The sequence below is a fragment of the Pristiophorus japonicus genome, chromosome 22, assembly GCF_044704955.1.
Source record: "Pristiophorus japonicus isolate sPriJap1 chromosome 22, sPriJap1.hap1, whole genome shotgun sequence".
NCBI lineage: Eukaryota > Metazoa > Chordata > Chondrichthyes > Pristiophoridae > Pristiophorus > Pristiophorus japonicus.
Window position 1 is genome coordinate 51,918,551 of NC_091998.1, and position 12,753 is coordinate 51,931,303.

General features: G+C 47.2%; 1 protein-coding gene across 1 annotated transcript; it reads left to right on the forward strand.

Annotated features, from left to right (window-relative positions):
• Positions 1–2,282: 2,282 nt before the first annotated feature.
• On the forward strand, positions 2,283–9,828 carry LOC139235029 (proliferating cell nuclear antigen). Its single transcript, XM_070866122.1, has 6 exons — positions 2,283–2,659; positions 4,547–4,644; positions 5,639–5,706; positions 5,830–6,024; positions 7,069–7,192; positions 9,486–9,828. The coding sequence occupies exons 1-6, from the start codon at positions 2,439–2,441 to the stop codon at positions 9,563–9,565; spliced, it is 786 nt and encodes a 261-aa protein (XP_070722223.1). The 5' UTR covers positions 2,283–2,438; the 3' UTR covers positions 9,566–9,828.
• The last annotated feature ends 2,925 nt before the right edge of the window (positions 9,829–12,753 follow it).

Below are 12,753 nucleotides of genomic sequence, written 5' to 3' on the forward strand. Positions count from 1 at the left end.
GTCTGTGTTCTCAGTCTACTTTAGCCAACTCTGCCCTCATCCCACTGTAGTCCCCTTTGTTTAAGCATAGTACGCTTGTTTGAGACACTACTTCCTCACCCTCAATCTGTATTACAAATTCAACCATACTGTGATCATTCATTCCGAGAGGATCTTTTACTAGGAGATCGTTTATTATTCCTGACTCATTACACAGGACCAGATCTAAGATAGCTTGCTCCCTTGTAGGTTCTGTCACATACTGTTCTAAGAAACAATCGCGTATGCATTCTATGAATTCCTCCTCCAGGCTACCCTGTGCGATTTGATTTGACCAATCGATATGTAGGTTAAAAACCCCCATGATTACTGCCGTTCCTTTTTCACATGCCTCCATTATTCCCTTGATTATTGTCCGCCCACCGTGAAGTTATTATTTGGGGGCCTATAAACTACGCCCACCAGTGACTTTTTCCCCTTACTATCTCTAATCTCCACCCACAATGATTCAACATTTTGTTCATTAGAGCCAATATCATCTCTCACAACTGCCCTGATATCATCCTTTATTAACAGAGCTATCCCACCTCCTTTCCCTTCTTGTCTATCCTTCCGAATTGTCAGATACCCCTGTATATTTAATTTCCAGTCTTGGCCACCCTGCAATCACATTTCTGTAAAGGCCACCAAATCATACGCATTTGTAATGATTTGTGCCGTCAACTCATTTACTTTATTTCAAATGCTGCGTGCGTTTAGGTAGAGTCTTTTAATACTAGTTTTTAAACCATGATATTTAGTTTTGACCCCTCCTGCAGCCCCTTTATATTCATACATATTGTCCCTTCCTATCACCTTGTGGTTTACACTTACCCCAGTGCTACTCTGCTCTGTTGCCTCCTGCCTTTTGCATTCTTTCTTGGGGTCCTGTTCATCTGAGCTCTCACCCACTCTAACTAGCTCGGAGCCCTCTCCTGGGTTCCGAATACTCCTTGCATTGAAGCACCGAGCTTTCAGACTTGCCTTTTTATTACACTTTGACCCTTTAGAATTTTGCTGTACAGTGGCCCTTTTTGTTTTTTGCCTTGGGTTTCTCTGCCCTCCACTTTTACTCATCTTCTTTCTGTCTTTTGCTTCTGTCCCCATTTTGCTTCCCTCTTTCTCCCTGCATTGGTTCCCATCCCCCTGCCATATTAGTTTAACTCCTCCCCAACAGCACTAGCAAACACTCCCCCAAGGACCTTGGTTCCGGTCCTGCCTAGGTGCAGACCGTCCGGTTTGGACTGGTCCCACCTCCCCCAGAACCGGTTCCAATGCCCCAGGAATTTGAATCCCTCCCTGCTGCACCACTGCTCAAGCCACTTATTCATCTCGGCTGTCCTGCGATTCCTACTCTGACTAGCACGTGGCACTGGTAGCAATCCCGAGATTACTACTTTTGAGGTCCTACTTTTTAATTTAGCTCCTAGCTCCTTAAATTCGTCTCGTAAGACCTCATCCCGTTTTTTACCTAAATCGTTGGTACCTATATGCACCACGACAACTGGCTGTTCACCCTCCCTTTTCAGAATGTCCTGCACCCGCTCCGAGACATCCTTGAACCTTGCACCAGGGAGGCAACATACCATCCTGGAGTCTCGGTTGCGGCCACAGAAACACCTATCTATTCCCCTTACAATCGAATCCCCTATCACTGTCGCTCTCCCACTCTTTTTCCTGCCCTCCTGTGCAGCAGAGCCCGCCACGGTGCCATGAACTTGGCTGCTGCTGCTCTCCCCTGATGAGTCATCTCCCTCAACAGTACCCAAAGCGGTGTATCTGTTTTGCAGGGGGGTGACCGCAGGGGACCCCTGCACTGCCTTCCTTTTAAAGGATATTTATAAAATCCTGTCGAATAAGAAAATAATCAAAAGCATTTGGTATTCATTGCAATAAATGGACACAATCTACATTTCTTAAGAAACTTCTGCACCAATGTAAAACTTTTGCAAAGTGTAATTAGTTGAATGGATTTTTGTGCAATAACAGAAGTTACTTCCAGCGGAAACGATGTAATAAATTGGAAAATGATGTACAAAATCTTCCACTGAGTCTCCGCGCCCAGATGACAGATCAATTTGCATATGTCAATTTCCAGGAATATCAATCTGGGAATAAGTTGAACTTTAGTCTCCGAGAACAGCTTGCAATTCAAACACAGGCTTATGGCAAAGGTTGCAATAGTTAAACATTTGAGATTTATTTTATAAATTGGAAATAATTTCGCGCCGTTACCATATATGGCAAGATGTCATTTGCATAAGCTTATATCAGGAAGTGAGCGAGCAGCTAGGCCCCTCATTTGGTGGTGAAACTGGCTGCACTTTGTTGCACTCTGTCTTTGCAAATCACTGGCTTCCTGCTATTGTATATATATATTTTAAAGCAGTGTTTTGCAAGAAAGCATTCCCTTTGCAAAGATGTTTGAGGCTCGCTTGGTGCAGGGCAGCATCCTGAAGAAGGTGCTGGAGGCCCTGAAGGACCTGATCACCGAGGCGTGTTGGGACATCAGCTCCACCGGCATCAGCCTCCAGTCCATGGACAGCTCGCATGTCTCCCTGGTGCAGCTCACCTTGCGGAGCGATGGCTTTGACACCTACCGCTGCGACAGGAACCTGGCCATGGGGGTTAACCTCAGCAGGTGAGTCTGGTCTGCATTTGCAACAACAACACAAAAACTTGCAACCTTGTGTTAAATCCGGTACATTTAATGCACACTAGGAAAAAAATATACGATTCAATCTTAAAAGCAAATGAACTATTTGCATGAGTTAGAGCTTGCACTCGTGCAAATAGTTCATTCCGAAAAAAACTGCATTCCTTTGGTGATAAAATTGTTGCGTATCTTGAAATAGATTTTAAGACCGAAGCTGGCGCCAGTTCTCAATGTTTGCTGTGCATTGACCGGTTGGGTAGTTTTATTTTAATCGTGGCAGGGTTATTAGGGGCTGGTTTCCCCCCCTCTGCCACTTTGCACCGAATTCTATTTCCCTCCGAATTCTTTGCAAATATAAAAAAAGGCGCCAGCGGCCCCGCCGTGACGTCATTTGCGCGCGAAAGGACAAAGGCCGGGGTTGGCGGGAATTTGCCCAGGCTTGTTGCAATTGTTTGATTTGTTACAGCAGGAAACAGGCCCAGAAATCGATCTGCAATCACTTTCATAACCTGTCACTTTGTTCTTTTTTATATATATATAGAACTCAATTTTGGTGCATCTGAAAAAGTAAAACTGCCCTGTTTAATGTATCTCTCCCTTGTGCTTTTCAAATGTTACATAATTCCTCCACCCCTGCAATTGCAAACTCTCACTGGGGTCTTATTCTGCAGCATCTCCTCGTCCTAAGTTAAGCCCCCCCCCCCCAGTTCCTTGCCCTGAGTCCCAGTAGAAAGAAAGACTTGCATTTATATAGCGCCTTTCACGACCACCTTGTGTCCCAAAGTGCTTTACAAAGTACTTTTTTGATGTGCAGTCACTGATGAAATGCAGCAGCCAATTTGTGCACAGCAAGCTCCCACAAGTAGCAGTGTAATCACGACCCAGATAATCTGTATTTTTAGTGATGTTAGTTAAGAGCTAAATAGTGGCCAGGACACCGGGGGAGAACGTTCTTCGATATAGTGCCCCTGGGATCTTTTACGTCCACCTGAGAGAGCAGGCGGGGTCTCGGTTTAACATCCCATCCGAAAAATGGCACCTCCGACAGTGCAGCACTGGAGTGTCGGCCTGGATTATGTGGTTCATTCTCTTGAGTCGGAAGGTTGTGAGTTCAAGGCCCACTCCAGAGGTGAGTATGCTACCCACTGAGCAACTGGCTGACACGGAATCAGGCCCCCTGTTGGTCGACCCTCCCTTCCCCCCACCCCAGCCGATATTTATCCCTCAACACCTGAAACTGATTATCTGGCCATTTATCACATTGCTGCTTGTGCGAGCTTGCTGTGCGCAAATTGGCTGCTGCGTTTCCTACATTACAACAGTGACTACACTTCTAAAACTACTTCATTGGCTGTAAAGCGATTTGGGACGTCCAGTGGTCGTGACAAGGCACTAAAGAAATGCAAGTCTTTAAAGGATTCTATAAATCCACACCATGGCAAAGTGTCACTATGCTATTGGACCATGGAGTGCATCGAGCTCTTGGGCATCCAAAAGTGGTAGCCCTGCTTGATTAATTGATTCACCCCCAATCCGCTTGCCCGCACCAAGAGCAAAATACTGCGGCTGCTGCTGGGAATCTGAAATTAAAATGAGGAAATGGTGGAAATACTCAGTGGGTCAGGCAGCATCTGGAGAGAGAACAAGAGTTAACGTATCTGGTCGATGACCCTTCGTCAGAACCAGTTGGTAACCTGGTTAACAGAATGACCTGTGTAGCTGTAATGTGATGGAGAGGGGTGGAAGGTAATCCTTTTAACTGATGCATTGGAAATGTAACACTGGGTTCGCAGTTAGTTCGTGAGGTCCTGGGGCTCACCAGTGCTCGGGTGCAATGGCCATGATTTCTAATGTTTCTGATTCCCGTTACAGCATGTCCAAAATTCTCAAATGCGCTGGCAATGAGGACATCATCACCCTGCGGGCGGAGGACAATGCGGACACGCTGGCTCTGGTGTTCGAGGCGCAGAGTGAGTATCCGTGTCGTGCTCCTCTCCCCGGGGCAAGGTCTGCCCGTTGAAGTAGCACTGGGCTGGTCGCGGTGCAGTGCAGCAGGCTTGTGAAGGCCGAGTGAATTCAGTTTAGCTTCCGGGGTCTAACTGCCTGAGCTGTGCCATATCGAAGAGCCAGAACTTGCCATTGCGTCAATGCAAAATGCGTTGTGTCAGCTGCTGAATTGATTTGAAGCCGAACTCAGGTTGATCTTGTCCTGGAATAGAATCGGAGCATGGGAGATTCTGTCCTGGAATAGAATCGGAGCATGAGAGATCCTGTCCTAGAATAGAATCCCAGCATGGGAGATCCTATCCTAGAATAGAATCCCAGAATGGGAGGCCTCTCGGCCCAGTGTGTCTGTGTCCGCTCTTTCTATTTGTGTAAGCTATCCAACTAGTCCTACTCTCCTCCTTTCTCCACAGCAAATTTTTCATCTTTGAATATTTATCCAATTCCCTTTTGAAAGTGGCTATTGAACTTGCGTCCACCGCCCTTTCAGCCAACGTGTTCCAGATCAGAACATCTTCATCTGGTTCCTTTTGCCACTTATCTTAAATCTGTCCTCTGGTTGCCGACCCTAAGATCATAAGAATTGGGAGCAGGAGTAGGCCATTCAGCCCCTCAAGCCTGCACTGGGATCATGGCTGATCTTCGACCTCGCCTGCAATATCCCTCGATTTCCTCTGCTAGTTTCTCCCTATGTGCTCTTTATCAAGGCCCATCATCATTTTGAGCACCCCTATTAAATCCCTCCTTGACCTTTTGCGTTCTGAGGAGAACAATCCCAGCTTCTCCAGTATTTCCACACCCGAAGCTTTGACCTGCTTCCTGGCATGTAGTGCCCAGGATACTCCCGTGATTTTAATAAAAGGTTTAGTGTAGCTTCCTTTGTCGGTGGAATAATGAGTGAAATTACAACGTTCTGGGCTGCAAACCACCGTGTGATCAGCTGACTGTATCTTGTTGCAGATCAGGAGAAAGTCTCCGACTATGAGATGAAGCTCATGGATCTGGACGTTGAACAGCTTGGGATTCCGGTAAGTGGGTTTTGACAATCCAGCATTGGTTTGGGTGAGCGGTATAAAATAATGCTGCGGCTGCACATGTTTTTATCGGCCTTGGTACAATCCCATTGACCGTTCTGTCCCCATGCTGTCCAGGAACAAGAGTACAGCTGTGTGGTGAAGATGCCGTCTGGAGAGTTTGCCCGCATCTGCCGGGACTTGAGCCAGATTGGCGATGCCGTGGTGATCTCCTGCGCCAAGGATGGGGTGAAGTTCTCAGCCAGCGGGGAGCTGGGAACTGGCAACGTGAAACTGTCCCAGACCAGCAACGTGGACAAGGAGGAGGAGGCGGTAAGTACCCTGGATTCCTCGCCGTGTCTTGGGGGAGAAAAATGGGCATCGCGAGAATGATCAGGTCACCTAGATGGTTCAATGATAAATCCATTCAGATACCAGGCTATATATACCTGTCCTGCCATTACCCCGATAAAGTCTATCCCACTGTTAATGCCGATCTATCTCAGAACATGAGAAATGGGAGCAGCAGTTGGCCATTCGGCCCCTCGAGCTGACCCATTCAATAAGATCATGGCAGATCTGATCATGGACTCAGCTCCACTTCCCTGTCCGCTCCCCATAATCCTTGTCTCTCTTATCGCTCAAAAATCTGTCTTATCTCCGCCTTAAATATATTCAATGACCCAGCCTGCACAGCGCTCTGGGGCAGAGAATTTCAAAGATTCACTACCCTCAGAGAAGAAATTCCTCCTCATCTCTGTCTTAAATGGGCGACCCCTTATTCTGAAACTACTTCGATAATGGGGAGAATACTCATCGCGCCCGTGGTTGTGATACTGGAGGTAATCCCAGGTCTGGGCCACATTGACTGAATCGCGTTTGCTCCCGTGTCCATTACTCACGGAGAGCACCCATCGACCGCCTCAGTTATTGCACCAGAAATCCGTGTGGCTTGCGAGTCGATGGTTTTTATTTCGGGTGGACTCGGGGTTGAGTGCAGTTAACTTGAGCAGAAAGTGTTGGGGAGAGGGGGCGGGGGAGGTCAATCCGATTTGTCCCCAAAAGCTGGTGTCTGAACATCCATTCCTGGCCTCTCCTACCGCCCTTCCTTCCGTGGCTTGGGGTCGATTTAATCAACTTTGGCCCCATTTGATGGGCACGGACAAGATGGGCGGAAATGGCCTCCTTCGTGCTGTAAACTTCTATGATTCCTCGTGCTTGCTCGAGCCGCCCAGTGCCACAGTTACACTGGGGCACACGGGTCAAGATGTCCTTTGTGTGTGTGTGACTGTATCTGTCCAGGTCAGATCCGGGTGTTGAGGGATTTCTCTGTGCAGCAGCTGTGGGGGATAAAACTTATCTTTCTCTCCTTCGCAGGTGACCATTGAGATGAACGAGGCGGTGCAGCTGACCTTTGCCTTGCGGTACCTGAACTTCTTCACCAAAGCCACTCCTCTCTCCCCGACAGTCACGCTTAGCATGTCCGCGGACATTCCTCTGGGTACGTGTTGCGGTCCATCCCACCCTGACACACACCCCGCTGCGCACGCAGTTTCCCCCAGTTACTTTGAGGCAGTGTTTATGTGTGAAGATTCAGCCATTTTAATCTGGCCATCTGACTCCCTCTCAGCCACAGCGATGATAGGTTGGCGCTGGTTTGTGTACAGGCTGACCCACCGAGGAGGTCTGTCCCGGTTGAATTGCTGAACGGTTTGCTATTCTCCGTTATGCTGATCCGTGGAAACCTGTCCTTTCGGGCGCTCTTGATGAACATAAGGAGCCGAAGTCGGCCATTCGGCCCCTCGGGCCTGCTCCACCATTCAATGAGACCATGGGCTGATCATCGAACCCGTGGTCAAGCTGTCCAATTAGGCCACCCGCCCTGCTCCCAGCCTAAACTCAGCAGCCGTTGGAGCTGAGTAAGTGCCCTGGCGTTGTTGCTGATTCCGCAGCTGAGGGCTTCTGACCAATGTTCCCGTGAAGCTGTATGGCCGCGCAGCGCTCTGGAGGTCCCGTACAGTCCATCAACATAAGCAATAGGGGCAGGAGTCAGCCATTCGGCCCCTCGAGCCAGCTCCGCCATTCAATAAGATCATGGCTTAACTTCCATCTCCAATTTCCCCGCCTGCTCCCCATAACCTTTGACTCTCTTATCGTTCAAAATCTGTCTTGCCTCCGCCTTAAATATATTCAATGACCCAGCCTCCACAGCTCTCTGGGGTAGAGAATTTCAAGGGTTCACGACCATCAGAGAAATTCCTCCTCATCTCCATTTTAAATGGGCGACCCTTTATTCTGAAACTATGGCCCCTAGTTCTAGATTCCCCCATGAGGGAAAACATCTTCTCTGCATCTACCCTGTCACGTCCCCTCAGAATCTTATGTTGTGATAAGATCACCTCTCCTTCTAAATTCCAATGCGTACAGGCCCAATCTGCTCAACCTTTCTTCATACGACAACCCCTTCATCTCAGGAATCAACCTAGTGAACCTTCTCTGAACTGCCTCCAATGCAAGCATATCCCTCCTTAAATACAGAGACCAAAACTACGCAGTACTCCAGGTGTGGTCTCACCAATACCCTGTCCAGTTGTAGCAGGACTTCGCTGCTTTTATACTCTATCCCCCTTGCAATAAATGCCAACATTCCATTTGCCTTCCTGATTACTTGCTGGACCTGCATACTAACTTTTTGTGTTTCATGTACAAGGATCCCCAGGTCCCTCTGTACTGCAGCATTCTGTAGTCTCTCTCCCTTGAAGTAATATTCTGCTTTTCTATTCTTCCGACCAAAGTGGATAACCTCACATTTTTCCCACACTATACCCCAAGGGCCCATGCAGCCCCAAAGTGCATTGGCGGGAACGTTGGTTCTGCCCGCCAATGGCTGAGCGGATTTGCTGCAAGTCGCGGCCCAGTGATCTCCGGCGGGGGGGGGGTGTGAGGGAGGGGGGTTGGGTCCCGACTGAATTGGGCTTGGCTGTGGCGCACTCTTCCTGCCGTTGAGCGAACCGTTGGCACTGTGTCCAAGCCTCGCACGTGGGCAGCGACTGCCTGAGCTGAGCGACCAAAGTTTATCGATGCAGCAGTCCCCATCCTCCAGCATGTCGCTGCCCCCGTTGGGAGAGCCTTGCGCAATTGTAATGTAATTGTAACTGAAATAAGCTTCCACCCACATATCCGCAGCATAACTAAGACCGCCTGTTTCAGCCTCCGCAACATCGGCCGTCTGCCCCTTGCCTTAGCTCATCCGCTGCTGAAACCCTCATCCGTCCCTTTGTTATCTCTAGACTTGATTATTCCAACGCACTCCTGGCTGGCCTCCCACATTCTACCCTATGTAAACTAGAGGTGATCCAAAACTCGCACTAAGACCTGCTCACCCATCACTCCCCGTGCTCGCTTACCTACATTGGCTCCCGGTTAAGCAACGCCTCCATTTCAAAATTCACGTCCTTGTTTACAGATACCTCCATGGCCCTCGCCCCTCCCTATCTCTGTAATCTCCTCCAGCTCCACAACGCCCCCCCCCCCCCCCCGAGATTTCTGCTCTCTTGAGCATTCCTGATTGTAATCGCTCAACCATTGGTGGCCGTGCCTTCTGTTGCCTGGGCCCCAAGCTCTGGAACTCATTCCCTAAACCTCTGCACTCGGTGTCAAATTTATGTTTTGTCGTATAACGCTCCTGTGAAGCGCTTTGGGATGTTTCACTGCGTTAAAGGTGCTATATAAATGCAAGTTGTCTGTGACCCTGAGGTACTGGTGCTCAATGCTTGACCTTTGACTTTTGATAGTGGTGGAGTACAAGATCGCTGACATGGGACACATCAAGTATTACTTGGCGCCCAAGATTGAAGACGAGGAGACTTCTTAAGGAGGAGCTTGGACAATGAGACTGACCATGGGACGGCTGTGGTTGAAATGTAATCAGCGGAGAGATAACTGAAGGTTCTGTGGGAGGCAGCGCTGGCTTTATCTCGGTTAATGCCATTCCTCTTCTACCGATGCGTGTGTTCCTGTCCTTTCTGAGGTTCTTGTAGATATTTTATGTAAATATGTTCTCCACCGTTCAGTATCTTTTTTTTGTTATACAGAGGGTTCAACGAAAAGACGGAAAATAAAATGTGTCCTTGGTAACTGGCCTGTTTTGTCAAATTAAAGAGGGGGGGCGGGGTATTGAGGGGGCGCAGCTTGGGTTCTGGTCTAGAATCATCGAAAAATTACCACACGGAAGGAGGTCATTTTGGCCCATTGTGTCCGAGCCGACCGACAAAGAGCTATCCAGCCTAATCCCACTTTCCAGCTCTCGGTCCGTAGCCCTGTAGGTTACGGCACTTCAAGTGCACATCCAAATACTTTTTAAATGCGATGAGGGTTTTTGCCTCTGCCACCCTTTCAGGCAGTGAGTTCCTGATCCCCAACACCCTCTGAGTGAAGAAATGTCCCCTCATCTCCCCTCTAAACCTAACAATTATTTTAAATCTATGCCCCTGGTTGTTGACCCCTCAGCTAAGGGAAACAGGTCCTTCCTATCCACTCTATCTAGCCCCCTCATAATTTTATACACCTCAGTAAGGTCTCCCGTCGGCCTCCTCGGTTCCAAGTAAAACAAACCCAGCCTATCCAATCTTTCCTCCATAGCTGAAGTTTTTCAGTCTGGAAGGTCCCAGATAAGTTACCAGGTTATGCTGAAAAGCTGTTGTTCTGTCGGGTGATGGTGAGCGAGTGAGATTTGCCTTGTGCTGCCTATTTGTCCCAGAAAATGGACAACACCAACTATTGGAATGTCTAAATGTGTTGGCTTTGCCTGAGTATGTTGGCCCGTTCTCTACAGTGCTGAATGAGACCTTTGGATGTGGCTTCAGAAGAGTTCCCCCCCCACCCAATGTCCATCCGCCTCGGGCTGGGAGCAAGGATTTCGGGGTACGCAGGCAATCGGCCCTTTCACCCTGGTTTATAATCAATACAAACCCGACGCCAATAGATTGCAATTGGTCTTTTATTTGTCACGCAGCAAAGATCAACACGGTAACAGTGCCTCGAGCAGCAGTTCACAGTACCACCAACAGATGGCCTTCCTCTGGTCACTGGACAGAGTTAGTGTGGCTCGCTTCCCTCTCCTGTCCCAGCCAGGAAGGTGTCAGGCCGAATCCAGCATGGGATCTGTGATATATTCACAGAGCACAAGCATACACAGCTTCCTACATGGCAGGCAGTTCTCTCGGAAGCCTCTGGAATCTGCCTGGTTCTGTTTATTAACTCTGCAGTTGCAATACACAATATATCCACATCCACAGTGTGGCGCTACAAACATTGTAAGCTTACAGACATTACAATTCTCCCTCCTTAATGAAGAAGTTATTATAACAAACATCATACATAACTTTCATGCTTATACATAACACAGGATATAAACTTATTTTTTTCCATATTTACAAATTTAACTTTACAATTTGTTTTCTGTTTCGAAGAGGATACCTTCACTCTCGAACAGAACCTTCCAAACATGGTGTTGAATCTAAACTCATTCGAGACTCATCCTGAGGAACGTTTTCCTCCACGGAATTTCCTTGACTTTCATTTGAACTCTAACTTCAGGCTCTTTGTTTTCCTGACTCGGACTCAGACTTTCATTCTGATTCTCTCCTCGATTTGTTTCCAGTACATTGGATTTAGGATTTGCTACTGGTGTATCAAAACTATCTGATGAGTCAGAAATAATTGAATCATCCCCACCTTCAATATGATCAATATGAACAAACCTAACCTGTCCATTATCAAACATCTTTACCAAATATGTGCGAGGACCACATATCTTCACCACTCTTCCTGGTAACCACTTTAACCATTTATGGTGATGGTTCTTCACTCTCACCTTCTGGTTTGATTTCACACTTCTTTCTTTTACTCTACCTCGATTATGATTCTCTTTCTGTCTTAATTGTGTCTCTTCTATGGGCTGCCAAATTTGGCTTTAACAACGAGAATCTGGTTCGTGGCTGTCGTTTGTGAAACAACTCTGCTGGTGTTCTACCAGTAGTTGTATGAGGAGTATTTCGATATGTAATCAAAAAAATAGCCAATTTGTGATCCAATGACAACTGTCGTTTCCTTGGATTTGGATCTAACATTTGTTTTATGAGGGCATGTTTGACAAGTTGTACAGTGCGTCTGCTGCACCATTCGAAGCAGGATGGTATGGTGGAACCTTGGTATGTTTCACACCATTTTTGCTCGTGAATTGTGCAAATTCTTCTGAACGAAATTGTGGTCCATTATCCAAAACAATCTCTTCAGGGAGGCCAAATGAAGAAAATAATTTTTGTAAAATGTCCAATGTTTTACTTGTTATTTTCCACATTGGAAACACCTCAACCCACTTCGGATGGCTATCAATCACAATGAACAATTATTGTCTTTCTAACTCAGCAAAATCAATATGTAGCCTTTGCCAAAAGGGGCAGTTAAGTGTCTGGAGTGTCCCCCAGATCGGGGGGCACTTGATCTAATGTCTATTTTGTTCCCCCAAAAGAGTTGTAGCCTTTGCCACACCCTGGGAAGCCATTTCCATGGCTGTAATGGTACTGGTGGTGGTTGCTTGCCTACTGATTGACATGTCGTACATTGACTCACGATGTACTCTATATCTTTACCAAGACCTGGCCACCATAAATAACTGCGTGCAAAACTCTTGGTCAAGCACATTCCCAGGTGTTGGTCATGGACGTCTCCTAATAATTTGGACCTGAATTTATTTGGTATAACCACTCTTGTACCCCACATGATACAATCTTTATTGACTGATAATTCATTCCTACGAATGAATAATGGATGTCTATATTTGTCTGTTACCTGGTTTGGCCATCCATTTGCAATATACTCATACACCTTTGACATTACTGGGTCACATTTGGTTGCTCTACCAATCTCTTCAGCTGTGACTGGCAGTTCATCAATGTATAAAAAATAAAACACTTCTTTCCTATCGGGTGTAACTTGTGATAGGGAAGGCAATCTAGACATTGCATCAGCTGATTGTCTGTATTCAATATCATATGTATA

Excerpts from the sequence above, each read along its gene's own strand:
- LOC139235029 (XM_070866122.1), top strand. The coding sequence starts at position 2,439 with ATGTTTGAGGCTCGCTTGGTGCAGGGCAGCATCCTGAAGAAGGTGCTG. Across the intron at positions 2,660-4,546 it reads ATGGGGGTTAACCTCAGCAG|CATGTCCAAAATTCTCAAAT; the intron begins GTGAGTCTGGTC and ends TTCCCGTTACAG. Across the intron at positions 7,193-9,485 it reads GTCCGCGGACATTCCTCTGG|TGGTGGAGTACAAGATCGCT; the intron begins GTACGTGTTGCG and ends GACTTTTGATAG.